At 42.2% G+C, this 18,193-nt stretch overlaps 1 protein-coding gene and 1 long non-coding RNA gene across 7 annotated transcripts in view; one reads left to right on the top strand and one right to left on the bottom strand.

Moving 5' to 3' along the window:
• Nucleotides 1-5,717, top strand: part of LOC123980105 — a 10,744-nt gene extending 5,027 nt beyond the window's left edge. The window contains exon 3 of the long non-coding RNA XR_006827376.1: nucleotides 5,343-5,717. This is a non-coding gene — a long non-coding RNA (uncharacterized LOC123980105). The remainder of the gene's footprint in view (nucleotides 1-5,342) is intronic.
• Nucleotides 5,718-9,508: 3,791 nt separating this feature from the next.
• Nucleotides 9,509-18,193, bottom strand: part of LOC123980101 (clathrin heavy chain linker domain-containing protein 1-like) — an 11,984-nt gene continuing 3,299 nt past the window's right edge. Inside the window, exons 2-12 of one of the 6 annotated variants that reach the window (XM_046064323.1) lie at nucleotides 15,465-15,652; nucleotides 15,124-15,233; nucleotides 14,352-14,550; nucleotides 13,422-13,537; nucleotides 13,034-13,133; nucleotides 12,848-12,954; nucleotides 12,077-12,248; nucleotides 11,796-11,998; nucleotides 11,541-11,723; nucleotides 10,453-10,667; nucleotides 9,509-10,213 (exon numbers count right to left, since the gene is read on the bottom strand). In XM_046064323.1, the coding sequence (XP_045920279.1) occupies nucleotides 10,471-10,667; nucleotides 11,541-11,723; nucleotides 11,796-11,998; nucleotides 12,077-12,248; nucleotides 12,848-12,954; nucleotides 13,034-13,133; nucleotides 13,422-13,537; nucleotides 14,352-14,550; nucleotides 15,124-15,233; nucleotides 15,465-15,652 (1,575 nt within the window). In that variant the 3' untranslated portion in view covers nucleotides 9,509-10,213; nucleotides 10,453-10,470. Of the gene's footprint in view, nucleotides 10,214-10,233; nucleotides 10,668-11,540; nucleotides 11,724-11,795; nucleotides 11,999-12,076; nucleotides 12,249-12,847; nucleotides 12,955-13,033; nucleotides 13,134-13,421; nucleotides 13,538-14,351; nucleotides 14,551-15,123; nucleotides 15,234-15,464; nucleotides 15,653-18,193 lie in introns of those variants that run through there. The other 5 variants (XM_046064325.1, XM_046064326.1, XR_006827375.1 and 2 more) reach the window with 5 other exon arrangements.

The following is an 18,193-nucleotide window of genomic DNA, read 5'->3' as shown; positions in this document are numbered from 1 at the left end:
AACGCTTAGTTTGTAGAAATATAGTTTTGCATAATTTGCAAACTTACTGAAGCTAACGGTTACTGAAGCTAATATTACTGTAACGTTACTGAAGCTAAAGTTACTGAAGCTAACGTTACTGAAGCTAATGTTACTGTAACGTTACTGAAGCTAATGTTACTGAAGCTAACGTTACTGAAGCTAACGGTTACTGAAGCTAATATTACTGTAACGTTACTGAAGCTAAAGTTACTGAAGCTAACGTTACTGAAGCTAACGTTACTGAAGCTAATGTTACTGTAACGTTACTGAAGCTAATGTTACTGTAACGTTACTGAAGCTAATGTTACTGTAACGTTACTGAAGCTAACGTTACTGAAGCTAACGGTTACTGAAGCTAATATTACTGTAACGTTACTGAAGCTAAAGTTACTGAAGCTAACGTTACTGAAGCTAATGTTACTGTAACGTTACTGAAGCTAATGTTACTGTAACGTTACTGAAGCTAACGTTACTGAAGCTAAAGTTACTGAAGCTAACGTTACTGAAGCTAATGTTACTGAAGCTAATGTTACTGTAACGTTACTGAAGCTAATGTTACTGAAGCTAACATTACTGAAGCTAATGTTACTGTAACGTTACTGAAGCTAATGTTACTGTAACGTTACTGAAGCTAATGTTACTGAAGCTAACATTACTGAAGCTAATGTTACTGTAACGTTACTGAAGCTAACGTTACTGTAACGTTACTGAAGCTGAAGTTACTGAAGCTAATGTTACTGAAGCTAACATTACTGAAGCTAATGTTACTGAAGCTAATGTAACTCAAGCTAATGTAACTGAAGTTAACGTTACTGTAACGTTACTGAAGCTAATGTTACTGTAACGTTACTGAAGCTGAAGTTACTGAAGCTAATGTAGCTAATGTTACTGAAGCTAACATTACTGAAGCTAATGTTACTGTAACGTTACTGAAGCTAACGTTACTGTAACGTTACTGAAGCTGAAGTTACTGAAGCTAATGTTACTGAAGCTAACATTACTGAAGCTAATGTTACTGAAGCTAATGTAACTCAAGCTAATGTAACTGAAGTTAACGTTACTGTAACGTTACTGAAGCTAATGTTACTGTAACGTTACTGAAGCTGAAGTTACTGAAGCTAATGTAGCTAATGTTACTGAAGCTAACATTACTGAAGCTAATGTTACTGTAACGTTACTGAAGCTAACGTTACTGTAACGTTACTGAAGCTGAAGTTACTGAAGCTAATGTAGCTAATGTTACTGAAGCTAACATTACTGAAGCTAATGTTACTGAAGCTAATGTAACTCAAGCTAATGTAACTGAAGTTAACGTTAGTGAAGCTAATGTAGCTAACTGAAGTTAACGTTACTGAAGCTAACCTTACTGAAGCTAATGTAACTGAAGTTAACGTTTCTGAAGCTAATGTAACTGAAGTTAACTTTAATGAAGCTAATGTAGCTAACTGAAGTTAACGTTTCTGAAGCTAATGTAGCTAACTGAAGTTAACATTTCTGAAGCTAATGTAACTGAAGTTAACTTTAATGAAGCTAATGTAGCTAACTGAAGTTAACGTTAATGAAGCTAACCTTACTGAAACTAACGTTACAGTAACTTTACTGTTTTATGATAAACTGTGAATTTCTTGACTTAAATTATCTTTTAAAATGACAAACACCATGTGTGTAATTAGGACTCGCTCTAACTGATGTCCGACACCTTGCAAAAGGAGCTTTCTAGTGTTTTTTTGCTGTATTTCCAACAAATGGTTAAACGCTGTTCCTGGGGCACATGTAATTGTTACAGTCGCTACCCAGAGAGATTGAAAGGAGAAGTACGATTTATTCTCTTTCCAAAACCTAAAAACAACTTAAAACAAATGTTCCTAATGTAATATTAGTTAGCTAACACTAGCTAACATCCTACTGAATGTAACATTATATAAACCTACTGTTCTGCTTTTTAATGACTGTTATAGTGAACAGAGACCTACCCATCTGTACAGGAACAGTGTTGATCCTTAAAATCGTTGTCCTCTTTCTCAATTGTCAATTATAATACGGTGGTTCACTTTTACTCTGTGATCGGCAGGCTCTAGCTTCTATCTTTCATTTTTTTCCACGTCAGTTTGCACAATGCCACTACAAAACTGTCTGCTTCTTTCTGGGATTGCCTTTTACAAAAATTAGACAATATTTCTCCAGGGAGTGCAGTAACAGACAGTGGCAGCGCAGTGCTAAAAGTCCGAAGGTTTGTATATTATTTTCAAGGGCTGTAGTTTCTCCTTCCTTAGAGTATGTCCACACTAAGCCGGGTACATTTGTAAAACGCATCTTTTCCATTCTCCATCCACACCAACTGTTTAAATCTTGAAACAGCAGCTTGATGTTTCAGTGTGTAAAACAGGCGCTCGCTCATATTAACAGTGGTGGAAGAAGTAGTCATTTTGCAGAATGATCCATTTATTATATAATATTTCTGGATTATAAATATTATTATTGATCCATAAATGTCTAAACATCACTAATGTAGCAGCTGGTAAAGGTGCAGCTCATTTTAAGTTACTTCATGCACTGCTGGGCAGCTTAATCTAACAATATATCATAATTAATATTAGCTGGTTTATATTTAATATTAATTAAGAGTGTAAGTTTTAGTCATCTAGTGGTGATGGCTCACTGTGCATTTACATGCTCCTCGGACTAAATAAGTACTTAAATGATACATAAATGTATTAATGCTAATGGAAAATGTAAATTCAGCAGTAAAAACTTTGTACCTTTTCTCCATGAAGTTGTACATTATATCAATTTAATTTCTAAATCCAACAAAAAGACTATGAAAGCCGTCAACATATGGTCCTCTTTTAAAATCTTTATATAATACAGACTTATTTGTATGCTGTTCGTTATACTTCTTTATGTCGTATGTACACTTTATTACTGTTTTTGCGATTAACATTTGAGGAGGAAACGTGCTCTGTAGCCTGTTTGTCCGTTTTTCAGCTACTGTAGAAACATGACGATGCAACGTGGCGACGCCCATGGGGGGGGGGGGACTCATAATGACTCATTCTAAGGTAATAAAAACAGAACGGCTCATTATGTCAGGTGAAATCTTATATTGCATTTCTGTCAATAGATCCTCCTGAAAATGACGCACTGGACCTTTAAGCATTTGGGAGAAACTGCAGGTTAACCGGTAGCATGATGATGTTGCTGCACTTTGTAATCGTGTCCTGTATAAATACAATTCATTAGCATTATTATAATTTATGAGCCGCAATAAAATAAATATTTCTTCTTCGTCCTGTTGTCTGACAACAGGAACAGCTACATGGTGTGTGTGTGTGTGTGTGTTGACCCAGTTGTTGCTACCCGCTGACATACAGAGTTATCTTTACTCATCGGAGGCTGAGGACGATGGCAGCTGCTCTGATTAACCACGGTTGCTTAGCAACAGGTCAGACTGTTTACAGCATGTTTAAGCAGAGGTTAACAGACGCCTGCTGACTAACGCCTGGCGGGCTGCCTCATGCTGTACAGAGCGACGTTTATATGTTGTTTATGTCGGTGTATAAACCGGGCTTGAGGGTGCGTTCAGCTTGGGGTGGGGACAAAATGCACAGCTGCGATCAGGGACCGGATCCTCCTACAGCCGGCCCCACGGGGGCCTAAACTAACGATGCTTTCAGGTGCTCGAAATGTTCATCTCCAGGAAGTTTCCCCCCCCAAACAGAAATCACGTGTTTCTAGGAGGAGAAGTGACGGTGAACATGGCGGGAATTCATCACTAAACAGGGTCAATAAATCCATGCAAGGGAGATTTTTCTGTAACAGTCAGGTTTCCATTCAAACGTGGCGTAAATGTAACAGACTTTTCTGTTTCATGTGAGGAAGAATATTAGGAATATTAGTAAGAAATCTTACTGAACAAACTTGGTTGGATGCAGTCACAGGCTGATAAGATAGTTCAACGTTTAGTTTGCCAACTTTTCAAAAATCAAAACGAGAAAACTACAAAAACTTTGTAGACGAATCCTTCTTGTTTGTCCGCCATCTTGTAAATGTTTCTGTGAGCTACCTCTGGCGCACAGATTTCTGGGTAATAGTCTTCAAACTGACCGTTACGTGGGCAGTTTGAAGGCATCTCAGGAGACAGGAAAAGATCATTCGATGCGTTTGGAACAGCGCTCGATGCCTCGCTGTCCCCAGGAAGTTCCTCCCGGTTGAGAAATATGGCCTTTTTGAAATCAGAACACCAACGGACTCGTGTACTTGGAGTTAAATATAATTCTGGCTTCACACTAGAAGATAACTGAGCCGACAAACCCGCCTGAAACCCTTTAGTATAAACGGCGAGTTTCTGGTCCTGCGTCTGGACCGAACCGTCGGGTTTGTTTTAAGATTAAAATATTAAAGTTTATTCTTTCGTGGTGTCTGTGGGATCCCACCTCAACATCTCTAAAATATCCAACTGTCACGTCTGTAAAAGGAAGAATTAATGTAGAGCCCCAAATTCAGACGTCTGAACTCTCAAACATCAGTTTCAAGGTCTCACTCTCAAACTGGTCCTCACAAAACTAGAAGTACAAACACACACACACCTCAGCTGGGAGACAGTGATGGACGGGATTACACAGCAGTTTTATCTCATAACACACACACCTCACCAGACTGTATCTCCGTCCGTCTCCTCCCCGTGACCGAGCAAATGACATCAGGAAAGGGCATCTGGTGTGTGTGTGTTGATATTTCCAAGGATTAAAGGTGTTGTTGCTGTTGGTTTGGTGGAAAATATTCTCTAGAGCTGCCACGAGGCTGATGGGAAATATTTCTGAGGCATAGCGTGTGTGTGTGCGTGTGTGTGTGTGTGTGTGTGTGTGTGTGTTAAAATGCATAAACAAGGTTTTCTAATCAGATGGAGGCACGTTGCCCAATTTCTTTAGAAATTCTTTAGAGAGTCTCAGTGTGCCCGGAGACAAATAAACATTTGTTTTAAGTATGAAGGGAAAGAAAATTCATGTAAAAGTAACGTCAGATGTTTTGTTTTGTCTGACCGACAGTCCAAATCGTAAAGAGAGATTTAGGCCATCGTGAGAAAAGCAGCAGATCCTCACAGCAGAGAAGCTGACACCAGAAACTGTTTGGAATTCTTTACTCAATTAAACAAATATATAAAATACTTGACAAATTAACAAATCAGTTAAATCGGTTGACTCTCTGGTGGCATTTATTTGTATTTTCACTATATTTAGCCTCAGCAGCTGTTGGGTGGACCTTCATGTTCCCCTCAGGGTGAACTGTAATAACTTTGATGATCCTCTCACTTTTCCATCTAGCACCATCCTCAGACCAAATACCTGCAGGACTAACTTACACCGGAGGGATCTCTAAAGGACAGCACGAGCAGGATGATACAGCAGCCTGTTTCCCTGGGAGTGAAAGTGGGGTTTGAAGGAATCTGTGTCATGCTGGGTCAGCACCACACACACACATTTAACCATTTATTTACACACACATGCACGAAAATGGTGCAGGGACACAAATAGTAAAGATAGTAGAAGATCATGGAGCGGTGCCAGCGTTGTGCCCAGTCTATGAATGTCTGAGACTTGCAGGGTTCTTGCTTTTTAAATAAAATTTAAGACCTCAAAAGTGTGGAGACAATTTCTTTAAAAGAAAAGAGATGCGCCTTTTTAAACGCACAAATTATATGAACATGACTCATTGACCGACCCTGCTGCTGGTCGATTGTCTCTGCCGTTGTGGTTTTTTTTCCCCCCTGCATGCTGCTGCCAATTAACCCAATACAAAAAATGTAAACAAGAGAAGAGATGCAGATAGCTCTCTTTCAATGAACGAAGCAAGGCCATATTTTTCAGCACAGGTGAATGACTTTGCAGATTCTGAATCAGGGAACCAAACAACTGCATGGGCGGGCATACTTTCTGGCCAAGCTACTGCACAGGTGCACTGCTGAGAGGTAAACGTGGATAACCCATGAAGGAAAACAGATTCCGGTGAAAAGAGACACTTTGGAAAGTTATTATAGTCTGTAGTTATAGATGTGACAGGACGAGGTCTGTATGGAAACACCTGTACTTCCATCACTACAGCAGAAACTGATCGGGTCACATTTTCACAAATACTGCAGCGAACGTAAACACATACATGCTAACCAGACGTTTTACAGTAGGCCGTTGTGCAATTTTCAAGCCAGCCTTAAACGCACCATGGTCACATTTAATACCTACAGCAAATTTAGGGTGTATTCAAGACAATTTATGACCTTAAGTACCATCCATCGTCAACCGCTTGTCCTGCGTACAGGGTCGCGGGGACCTTAATTTCACTTTTTTATTTTAAGACGTGGGAACCCTGTAGGGTCCCAAGGAACCACGAGAACATAAAGTATAAAGGAAGGGGAGGTTTATTTACAGCAACCCAAAGAGAAACTAACAGTTTGGGCCAAGGCCAAAATAACAAACAGAACTCTTCTAACTGGGAGGCGGCGCTCAGTCACACAAACAAACAAACACCAACAAGCAGCTCACCTCCCTAACTAATACAAACCCAAGGTTAGCAAAACTCGCAGACCAGCTCTACATCTCTGACAAGGTTTAACTGATGCCGCCGCCATCTTCCCCGATTAAATAGCAGGCCGCCAATGACCTCAGAGCGGGGAAATTAGCCACCAATCATCAGGAGGTTACTTCATATTTAAATATTACACAGAACAGGTGGCGAACCATAACACACAACACGAATCGGGACCACAGTCGTAACGGGCACACAGCAGGTCTTCAAATACAAAGCACATCACTGAACTGGCATGGATACCGGTAACAACGTCTCCGTCAAAATCCAGCCTCTTTCTGGTCCGCCCAACGACCAGCCTGTGTGCGCGTGTGCGTGCGCACCAGGCTGTTAAATGTGACGACGCCTGCGCCTACAGCCCCGCTCTGAGACGGTGTTTAGTCTTTAGTGACCTTGGTCATCAAAGCTAGAATCAAAGCTGCAGCCTACCTCCAAAACGAGCTCCTCGCTGATCACAACAACATCCGGTGTATCAGCAAGCGAAGTGTAAGAAAGTACTAGAATCACACACACACTGCTGGAGATCAATACGCTGTGACGGAGCCAAGCCAAGGTTGTGAGTCAGCACTGACTCCTCAGCTCTTTTAATCTCATTCTGTCCATCGGAAATCCTTTTCTGCAGTAACAGTGAAGCAGACAGACTGTGTTTTTATATATTAAGCCTCCGAACCTTTAACCTTTGTTCACTATCTCCACTCTGCAGGCAGTGGTGGAAGAACAAGTACTGAGATCTTCATCAGATCTAAAATTAACAATTCAATTAAAGAGTTTTGTTCATTGTTTCACTGTAGGATCAACGGATGACCAGCTGCTCTGTCTTCCTTCATTAATATCATGTATAATATAGATAATATAATCCAAATAATTCCTCTGAGGGTGAATTAACAGGCTGTTCCAAGGTGTTAATGTAGAAATGTGGTTAATTTCCTTCCACTGCTGCAGAATAACTTGATCCCAGAAAATAGTTTCTCTCAGAAATTTACATTATTTCTCAGTTTTGCTGACCCAAACTTTGTCTTTACCTTCTTTGGTAGGTTAACATTTTATATTTTATATATAATATTAATGAAGGAAGACAGAGCAGCTGGAACAAAACTCCTTCATTTAATTGCTCATTTTAGATCTGAAAATGTCTGTTTTGGTGACGTAAACTTTTATCTTTTGTACCATTTTCTGTTTTTTTCACTGGACTTCAAGTACTTAGATTTACATAAAAACTACAAACATGGGGGCTGTTCCAACACTTCTGACTGGTGACACTACCATTCACAAGTTTGTAGTCCATAAAAATAACATCAAATTGATCAGAAATACAGCGCAGACAGTGTGAATGTTGTTGCCGCCATCAGCCCTGCGCTCCACTGCTCTGTTTGCTAAAACAAGTTTATTATCGATCGTTATAGTCATTAGCAAAGCGCAGTAAGATATATAGCCGTCATCTGCATATCTACATTCTTGTTTTAGAACGAGCAGCTGGAGACGTCGGCTGCAGATGAGAAAACAGAAGCTGCTTGTGCCATGAGAGAACAGACAGCATTATTTGAGGTGTGCTAACTGAACCTGTTGCATCCTTTTTTCCAGGAAACTTCCTAAAACATATTGAGTTTATGGATCCCAAATAATAAAAGTGTTACGGAAATCAAACAATATAAAATAAAGTAACCATAAAACTTAATGAAATGCGTCTATGTCGGTGCTGTTCCTTATTTCTGGGATCCACTTTCTGATCCCTGAACAGAGAAAGGTGTCCGGGCCAACGGAGGTTTAGAAAAGGGAACTACATGAAAGGTCACGCCACAGTAAAAGCTTCATTTCCTAAATTTACAAGCGTGAGAGGGCACATGCAGAGATGAACAGAGAGGATGCTGGGTAAACAGTGGGCCCGCTGTGGCTGCAGGCTCTGTTTATAGACTGGTGGGAGTCTGTTTGTTCAGCGTGTGAAGCTTCATTCACGGTGATGAGGCTCAGATTTGAGGCCTGAGGCGACACAAAGCCTCCTCTGTCTGGCCTGCAGAGAGAGTGTGTGTGTGCTGGCAGGATAGATGGACTTGTGAGGACTCGTGACAGCTACTGTGCTACCTTTATGAGGACGCTCATCATTACTACAAAATGCCACTTTTCAAGAGTCTGTTTTTATTTCAGGTCACTTTTCATGACAGCCGTTTTGTCAGGAGGAAGAGCGGGTTGGCCGTTAATCGGAAGGTCGGCGGTTCAATCCCTGGCTCCCCCTGGTTGCGTGTCAAAGTGTCCTTGGGCAAGATACTGAACCCCGAATTGCCCCTGGCGGCTGTTCCGCCAGCGTATGAATGTGTGTGAATGTTAGTTTCTGTTTGAGCACTTAGGCTCAGTGTATGAATGTGTGTGACTGGTGAATGCAGAAGTAGTTTAAAAGCGCTTTGAGTGGTCGAAAAGACTAGAAAGGCGCTATACAAGTACGGAGCGTTTACCCTGTTAGCTCCAATTAGCTCATGTTTGCTCCAGTTAGCTCATGTTCGCTCGTTAGCTGCTGTTAGCGCCAGTTAGATCCTGTTATCTCCAGTTAGCTTCAGTTTGCGCCGTTTGCTCCTGTTAGCTGTAGTGAACAGTACAGTACACAGAAACTAACATCTCTTTCTCCTTTATGTAGCTTAACAAGGCTGCACATGCTACCAGCCTAGCACAGGACTGCGAGCTTCATTTATTACTCCGCACCAAAGCAAAGACACTTAGCGGCAGCAGCTAAAGTTAGCAGGCTAGTCCGGTTAAATCTAAAGATGTTCCTCAGAGCAAGACGCACGACAAAGTGAAGAGCAAATAGGAAAAGTATTTCTCCTCCAGCTCATCTAAGAGGGAGATATTTAACTTTTTACTTCCCTACATTTGTCTGACAGCTTCAGTTACTTTACAAAGTCAGATCTGAACACACATGAAGAGTTTATAAAATATGATGTTTAGTTATAAATTAAACTCCGACAGTTTAAACAAGTGCAGCTAGAACAGAATTTGGCTGACAGATTTTAATAATCTTTGAAGTCATGTAAAAACATTTCATGGTTCATGTGAAGAATTGCTGCTTTTCCTTTTGATTATTTTATCATATTTCCAATAATTTTGAGGTTTGGACAGAACAATCATTATGAAGGAGTCACGTTGGGCTCTGAGAAACTGTTACAACATTTCTCACTATTTATAGATTTTTTACAATCGATTAACGTAGAAAATAATCAGTGGATTGATCCATAATGAATATCTGATACAAACTAGTTCAAGCTCAACAAACTACAGAAGTGAAATCCTGCTTTGACATGTACGCATGATGAATAATCATACATACTTTAAGTATTCCTGATTATACTTATATACTTTTACTGAAGTAACAATTTCAATACAGTACAGAGTATTTTTACAGTGAGGGTTTTGGATCCAGCACTGCAGTAAGAGTTGCTCCACCTCTGAATGTTTAACCTCAGCTTCAGTCAGCGAGTCTCTCCGCCACCTTCTGGCCTTCAGCCGTCACTGTGTCACATTTTTCCCTGAGTCACTTCGGGCCAGCAGCTCAGAGGTCGGCTGGATAACGGAGGGAGCACGTGATCAGGGCGTGATCATGGTGACAGAAACCTGCACAAAGTTTTCACTGAACAAAGGCGATAAAAACAGATTCACATCTTTAATGAGTCTTTAGCAGAAGAACACAAGTGTTTATTCACGGGGTGGTTTCACTTTTGTGGCCTGGACGACAGTTTCAAGTCTTTAAATTTCACCAAACATGTGTGCGTGTAAGAGACATCAGAGAAATGGATGATTTGGTCTTGAACACAGAAACTTAAAGAGTCCTACACAACGAGGAAGGAGCAGGTGCTGTGATGGTTCTACCTGTGGGAGGACCAGTTTTCACAGGAAGACGTGTTCCATGAGACGGGCCCCCTCCAGGTCCGGGGACAGGACTCTGGTCCCGCTCTGGTCCAGCAGGACGGACCGGACGGCCCGGCCCAGGTCAGCACGGTTCAGCTCAGAGCACAGAGACGCGATGTCAGTCCAAAGGTCCACCGAACAGCTGCTGTCCTCCAGGATCGCCTCCTCCAGGACCCCTGAGAGGACCGAGACACACGGCGAGGTCAGAGGTCACGTGTTTCGTTACTTTGCTTCCTCCTGTTTTATTATCAACGATCAGATTCAGGATCTGTGTTTCCAGCGGCTTGACATTGTCACTACAGAGGCACCGGGGATAAACGGTTTAAAAATATCACGCTGAAGAGCTCAGTGTTTCCCAACAAATTAGACGGCTCGCCGCTGTCTAATTTGTACCGCCATGAAGCGGAAACAACGCTATGTTAAGTCTCCAAAACTCCTTCATCACACCTGAACCTGGCTCACGTTAACTCTTCAACATGTGCGGCAGCAAACACACATAACGCAGGAGTTATCATAATGTTGGCCGTTACTAATCAAGTAAAAGTTACGCTGCTGTTTGAAGCTCAGTGTTTGTTCCCTTGATTTTCAGATCCTGAGTAATATTTCAGAAAGAGAGCACCTCACATTTTTATTCAGCTAAACCTTAAAATCACAGTGTGCCTGCCTGAATGTCTTCGTCTGTTAGCTGAGCCCAAAGTTATTCATTTACAGAAGAGCTTTAGAAGTGTTTTCTTTTACATTAAATGTCCAGATTCACAGTGCAAACTCTGCCAATAGGAAAGAAAAACCAGTTCAACACAGCTAAACATCGACTTCATTTCTCTGATGTGAAGTGCGTGACCACCCTTTATATCTGCACAATGTGTTTATGATCCAATTGCTTCTAAGAGCACTAAGCCTCTTCATTTTAAAGTGAACCAGATTAATGCATTTCACTTCTGGTGGCATGGCTCTGGACCCCCCAGAGGGCCCCGGGTCCACCAGCCATAGTCTGGGAAACACTGGAGATTTATGAGTCTGCCTTACAGTTTGTCTGTCGGTCCACGCACCTGGACCTCTGCTGACCAGGCCGTCCAGGAGCTGCAGAGCCAGATCCTGCAGCTGAGGGTCCGCCAGCAGAGTGGAAAGGGCCACGCCCACTGACAAGATGGCCGCCTGGCCCCGCTGAGGCTCCGTCAACAGCTGGAGGAGGGAGAGGCCGGGCGAGCGACACAGAACCCACATACAGTCCTCTGAAGAGAGAGAGAGAGATTCATACAGAGGTTGTTCTGATAAGCCCCCCCCCCCCCCGCACACACACAGACCAGCTGTGAGGTCCTCGCAGTGCTTCATGAAGTCGACAGCGCTGTGGATCAGGCCTCTCCTGCACATGCTCAGTGCGCTCTTCCTGTGCAGCCTGCAGGCCTCATAGACGACGGTGGCCAACGCCAGGCACATGTCAGCCGCGCCGGGGTGCTTCTGAGCATGCTCAGACAGGATGTCGCCCAGGGCCTCAGAGAAGGTCAGTCTGAGAGGATAAGGACTGTGAGGACCTGATCAGCAGCAGCAGCGGGGATCAAACGCTCTGATTGGCGGCGGTTTTTACTTGCTGTGGGTGACAGCGTGGGCGACGAGCCGTGTGGCGCCGTGCCGCAGGGCCCGGCGGACGACCAGCAGGGAGAGAGCGGCTGGCAGCTCGTCGCCGGCCGGGACGGTCATCAGCAGGGCCTGGAGGAAGAGCAAGAGAGGGGGGACGGACCCCGGGGGGCCCTTCACACCTGAGAGAGAGACAGGACTCAGATGAACCAACAAACACAAACTTTATATCCCAACGTTCTGGTCTTTATATATCTACTGTTCTTATCATGTTTTTCTCTCATCATTATTTCCAACTGAAATACTGTGACTAACAAATTAAACCAGGGTTATTTCAAGTTAGGAAATTCTAGTTCCTGGTGTAAGACTGAAGTATAACTTGGTTCTTTAAAACTTTAGGCCACAGGGTAGTCGGGGAGGTGATGGAATAAATAATGTATTTCATTATTTAGAATTCGAGATGTGTACTTTATTCATCTGTGCTTTTGTACTTCGTCTTCATCTATGTTGATTTATAAAAATGTTTCGATGAGAGAGGAGACCACTGTGATTAAATTGTTGCCCCCCAAATTGACTGGAAAATGAAAAAACAACAAAAAAAAGGTCAAATAAATCATGGAACGTCCAACTTATCAGGTTTTACCTTTACATACACGTCCAGTGGCGGCGGAGGAAGTACTCAGAGCCCTGAGTTCGTGTGTGCTAATACCACACTGTAAAAATACTCAAAGCATTAAAGTGTTCCTGAGAGTGTAAGGAAGGAAATGTCCTTAAAGTGCACCTTTGAACATCTCCACGGTGTGGAGGTTCCTCAGGACTCCTCGAGGAGATCTGGCGGCGAGCAGAGCAGCTTCCTCATACTGAGCCGAATCAAAGAGCTCGATGAACCTGACGAGAGGAGGAAAGGTTGACAGAGAGCCCGCAGGGTTCAGATAAACCGATCACAGCGTGTCAGTGAACGCAGCACCTGTCCAGGCAGTCTGCCAGGAGCCCGGACTCGCTGACTCCGGTCGGCTCCTCGTCCTCAAACAGCTCAGCGTCGATGCTGCGAGCGTCATCGTCCGTCACTGCGGGATCAAACACGAGGAGGTTTAAGTGCTCGTGTGATCATTACTGCACTCTGAATAAATTACCATCAGTGCTGCAAAAAGAGCTTTAGAAGCAGTAAAAACCGAAGGAGCTGTGTTTGCTGAAGACATAAAAAAGCTCTCATGACTTCGTACCTACAACAAACCTACAGTAGTTTTTCTTTTTAGGGCTTTAAAACATTCCTACCAGACATCACACCCTCGTGGGACGCTAAAACTCTCTCCCCAGGTGTTTTTGTTAAATTAAATACCGCTGCAGTGTCTCACCGCCGGTCCGTCTGACGTTCTCCAGTGTGGAGCCCAGGAGTTCCTCCAGAGGAACCGGCTGCTCCTCGTCCTCCCAGCTGGACAGACGGTCAGACACGAACCTCAGACGCTGGAATCTGCAGACAACGGTTTGTGGTAACTAAATTATTTCCCCAATCCGTCACCAGGAATATAATTTCCACGACATTCTGTAGTCTGCGGTTTTCCTGGCTATCATTCTGAGGGTGTTCATCCCAGCATGCTTAGCAAGTTGTCTGTGAAGGTTCTCAGTCCTCCGGGTCACAGTTATTCAAGCAGGGCTCATATCATAAAGGGTCAGAGGACTCAGCTGCTCTCTAACTGGGTCAGTCTGCAACGAGCTGAAAGCTGCAGGTTCAGCTGATTATTGTCGTTTCAAACGATGTCATTATTAAAATATTGATTACAGCCAGTTTAAAAGTCTCAAGTGAAAGTGATCAGTTTACAGATCAGGCTGGACTGTGTGTAACTGGCTGAGATGCTTCCTTCATCCTTCATCCCGACTCTTCCCAAAACATTCTGTAGCAGCGCTGATCAAAGTATGTACAGGTGTGTCAGAGAGGGAGGTGAAGCAGAGAACCAGTAGGGACGAGTAGGAACGTTCCTGAATGATTAACTCATGTTATGCTGACGTCCAGCCTTCAGCAGCCAAGACACAAGATGTGAGAATTTTGTTAAGTTCATTTTTCAAAGCTCCTGATGCCTTGGAGGGAACTGCTGGGACGCTGTCTCATACTGCTTCCATAAAACTAAACTAGTGTCTGAAAGCTGCACGCTTTATTTATTAACTTATTAACGAAATGTTCCGTTTTTCTGTTCAAGGTGTTTCTGATCTATATTCTCACATCTTTGTCTGAAAACAGGTGTAGAGTGAAATCAGTGCAGCAGCAGGTTTGCTGTTTCTGCTCTTACAGGACTTTCAGCCGGGCGTTCTCGAGGCTCAGCTGGTCTCTGTGGCGCTCGGCGGCCTGCAGCTCGGCGTCCAGCTCGGCTTTGACCTCCAGAGGGACGCAGTGACGCTTCCTGTCCAGCAGAGCAGCTCTCCGGTCTTCAAGACTCTTCAGGTGCCCGTCCAGAGCGTCAGGATCCTCAGACTCAGCCACCGTCAAACCTGGGGGACGAGACGGGTGAGATGACAGGGGGGGCTACAACCTACGGACGCTTTTCATTTCCCCAGTGTCTCCAGGCAGAGGACATTCAGGGGAATCACGTTCTCTGTCGGCTCTTTCAGAGGCGTGTCCAGCAGCTACACACTCTTTTAATGTCATTCAGAGTTTTTCAAAGTAAAAGCTCAGTTCAACTCCAAATACAGCATTACAGTAAACAAGCTTCTTGTGCTTTTATTTTGTAGGGAAAACCACTAAAGAGGAAGTGATTATGTGAGTAACTGTTGCTGTCATGACTGAGATCTATTTTTAAGCAAAGCTATCAAAGCATTTATTTATTTATTTATATTTTTTGCAGCTAGATGCCACTAAATCTCACACACTGATCCTTTAACTGGTTTAACACGTTCAGCAGAGGAAGTCGGGGGGCCGGGGACGATGATGAAGTCTGTTTTTGTTTTAATGCAACCAGCACCGCATGGACCGGTACCGGGCTACAGCCCGACCGCTGAACACCACGTCTGCTTGTATTAAAACAGGCAGGACATCATCTATCTCCGACACATCATCCACTTCACTGGGAGCAGTTTCAGGAGTACCAGGGATCCACGTGGTCTGCTCTTTAGAGGATTTCTGTCTCTGGATCTCCTCTTGAAGTTCTGCGGTTTCCCTCTGGAGGACGGAGATTCTGGAACAGACACAAAGAGAGAAACACAACCATGAGGAGGGCGACGATCTTTTCCTAAACCTACCCAGGTGGTTCTGTTGCCTTAACCGAACTACATCACGAGTCGGCCTGTCACTGGACTGACGGGGGAAACGCTCACGTCGACCGGTTTTGTTGTTTACTTGTGAGGATGTTGGACAAACTGTCGTCAGTGTCCAAACCTGGAACTGGTCCACACTAAAGAGAACACACCTCCGCCTCAGCTGGGCGGCTCGTCTCTGGCAGGTCGTCAGGGATTTTGGATGCGACGTCGAGGCCGCCAGACTTCGCTGAGCCGTCCTGGCCTCGTCCTCCCTCCTCTGCAGCGCCCTGATGACATCATCGTACTCCGCCTTTATGGTCAGCAGAAGTCTCTTATAGGCCGTCGCTCGTGCAATCACCTGTCAGAAAGCAGACGATCAGTTTGACTAAACATTCATACATTTCATGGAACTCTACATATTGTTATTTATATGCACCGTTTATACCATTACACATTTTTCACACCAGAACCTCACCTTCTCACAAAAGGTGGTTTAGAAACTGGCTATTTATTTAGTTATAAATGTGAATCTGATGTGTTTTAGAATCAGAATAAAGGATATGGCCAAAAAAGCTAGTCCTAAAAATGTCAGGTCAGCATCTCAGAAATTAAAAACATCGTTCTTTTTGTGATTCGGGTCAAACATTTTGTTTTAATTTCAGTGGAAAACACAAAGGACGAAATAAAGTGACGACTTTGGAAAGTGTTAAACACGAACTTTGTATCATTTTAAAGGATTTTTCAAGCTCTTTCTATCTATGTACCATTTTGTTTTAGCAGTTGAACATGTTGAACACTTTGCTCACAGTCTATAATGTGTCCGAGTAAAACCTGTGCTCTTATCAATGGCTTGTTGCTGATCTGGCTGTTTAAATTCTGCCTTTGTTGAAAGTGTTACTGAAATAACGTCCCCATGTTGGACCCGAGCAGGAACCTCCGGGTCTGAAAAGTAAATCCAATGCAGAAGTTCCTTTAAGGCGAAACACCAAAAATATGATTTTCCTTCAATCTGTCAGTTTTTTAAAGTTATTTTATTATTACACCATAATCTTTGATAACATACATAAACTTTATTATTTGTCTATCTTACACCAAGTCCATTAACCGCAGACTGAGTAAACTTCATCTTTGTGTATTTTCATATATCGTATATCTATCAGAGACGTGTTCATGTGACAAGTGTTTGGCAAGTGTGTTTCTAAAGCTTAATTATAATAATTAATTATAATTGTTTCCTGTACGCCAAGTCATTTTCCTCGTCCTTCGAGGCCGTTAGATCATCATAACTTTACACGCTGTTTCTTTAAGTGGCATTTTATCTGTAAATATGTGTGGAAATAAAAGCATGTCACACATATGAGTGGTATATTTTGAATAAATTAAATATATTAATAAAATATGAGTCATTTCGTCTAGTTTCACTTCTGACTCTTTTCAATGTGCTGGAAAATAGATTTGTCTGATATGCAAATCAGCGCATATTTAATGAGCAAATACCTCATTTGCAATAAGCATCTATTTATGTTTACATACAGATTGTAAAGTTTCCCCTGATATGAGTAAAGCTGTCTGAAAAGCCTTTTTGACTGTGGTTCTCTCTACCGGCCAGCAGGGGGCGACTCCAATATCATTGTCTCTGAGAAAATGTTTCTACTTGTCAGCTGATTTATTCCCTCAGTAAACACTTTCCTGATGAGTTTCTGGTCTCAGTCGCTAGTTTCAAGTCTTCTTCAACACAGCATGATGTTCATTTAGTAAATTATGGTCCCATTTAGAGGTGTGTGATAATCATAGACTGGATGATTAACAGACCTGAAATCAGATCTTACGTGGACAGAAAGACCGGACAGCAGCACATTAAAGCCAATCTATGTAGGACTACAGCTGCATCTGGATCAAACAGACATCACGTGCAAACAAACACAGCAAATGTTTGTATTTGTGAAACTTTAACGTTCATTTTAACGGAATAATCACAATTGTGGCTAAATAAGTGTTTGCAGTTTATAACGTAACCAGGCCTGACATTTACGTGATTACAGGCAATTATAGAAGCCTGTTGTGAATATGTGTTTGTCAAATATCCTTGTTTATTATGTTTGGAAAACAGACTGTAGCCTATAATTAACATGACTTCCTGCTGAGTTATGTATAAAATAAAGACATGATCTCTTTTGCAATTATCCTTATAACTCTACATTATTTAACTTGCTGTGTACCAACCAATCCAGTCCTTTCTACCTGTTGAAATACTTTTAAATAGCCAAAACAACACATGAAACGCAGTATTCCACTTGCCTGAAAGTGACTTATTGCCTGAAAGGTAGATTCTGCCTCAAAATGACTTGATTATATTCACGAGGGTTAAATTTGACTGATTATAACTCACCTAGAACTTTTTTACCTCTTAAAATACCTACAAATGGCCAAAACAACACATGAAACGCAGTATTCACTTGCCAGAAAGTGACTTATTAGGTAGATTCTGCCTCAAAAGGACTTGATTTCTTTCAGAAGAGTTGTATTTGATAGATTATAAAAAACGAAACTGTCCCTTTTTTATTCCACATGTAATAATATTATGTTTTTTAATCACATTCTGACCACCAAACCAAAAATGTCAGACGTCTGGTCACCTTAGTTTCAATTCAATTAAATTCAAATTAGCTTTATTGGCATGAATGTGTAACAACAATATTACCAAAGCATCATACATACAACATAAGAACAATCAACCCCATACATTTCATCAAACAAGTAATCAAAGCGTAAAGTAATCAAAGCGTATGTGTGTGTGTGTTAAAAAAATATATTAAAAATAAAACAAATAAATAAAACAGTAAGCATGTGTGTGTGTTTGTGTTAATATATATATATATATATATATATATATATATAT

This window comes from Micropterus dolomieu, linkage group LG12 (assembly GCF_021292245.1).
Source record: "Micropterus dolomieu isolate WLL.071019.BEF.003 ecotype Adirondacks linkage group LG12, ASM2129224v1, whole genome shotgun sequence".
NCBI classification, from domain to species: Eukaryota; Metazoa; Chordata; class Actinopteri; order Centrarchiformes; family Centrarchidae; genus Micropterus; species Micropterus dolomieu.
The sequence above is the reverse complement of the archived record's forward strand: the minus strand, read 5'-3'. Positions and strand labels throughout refer to the sequence as shown.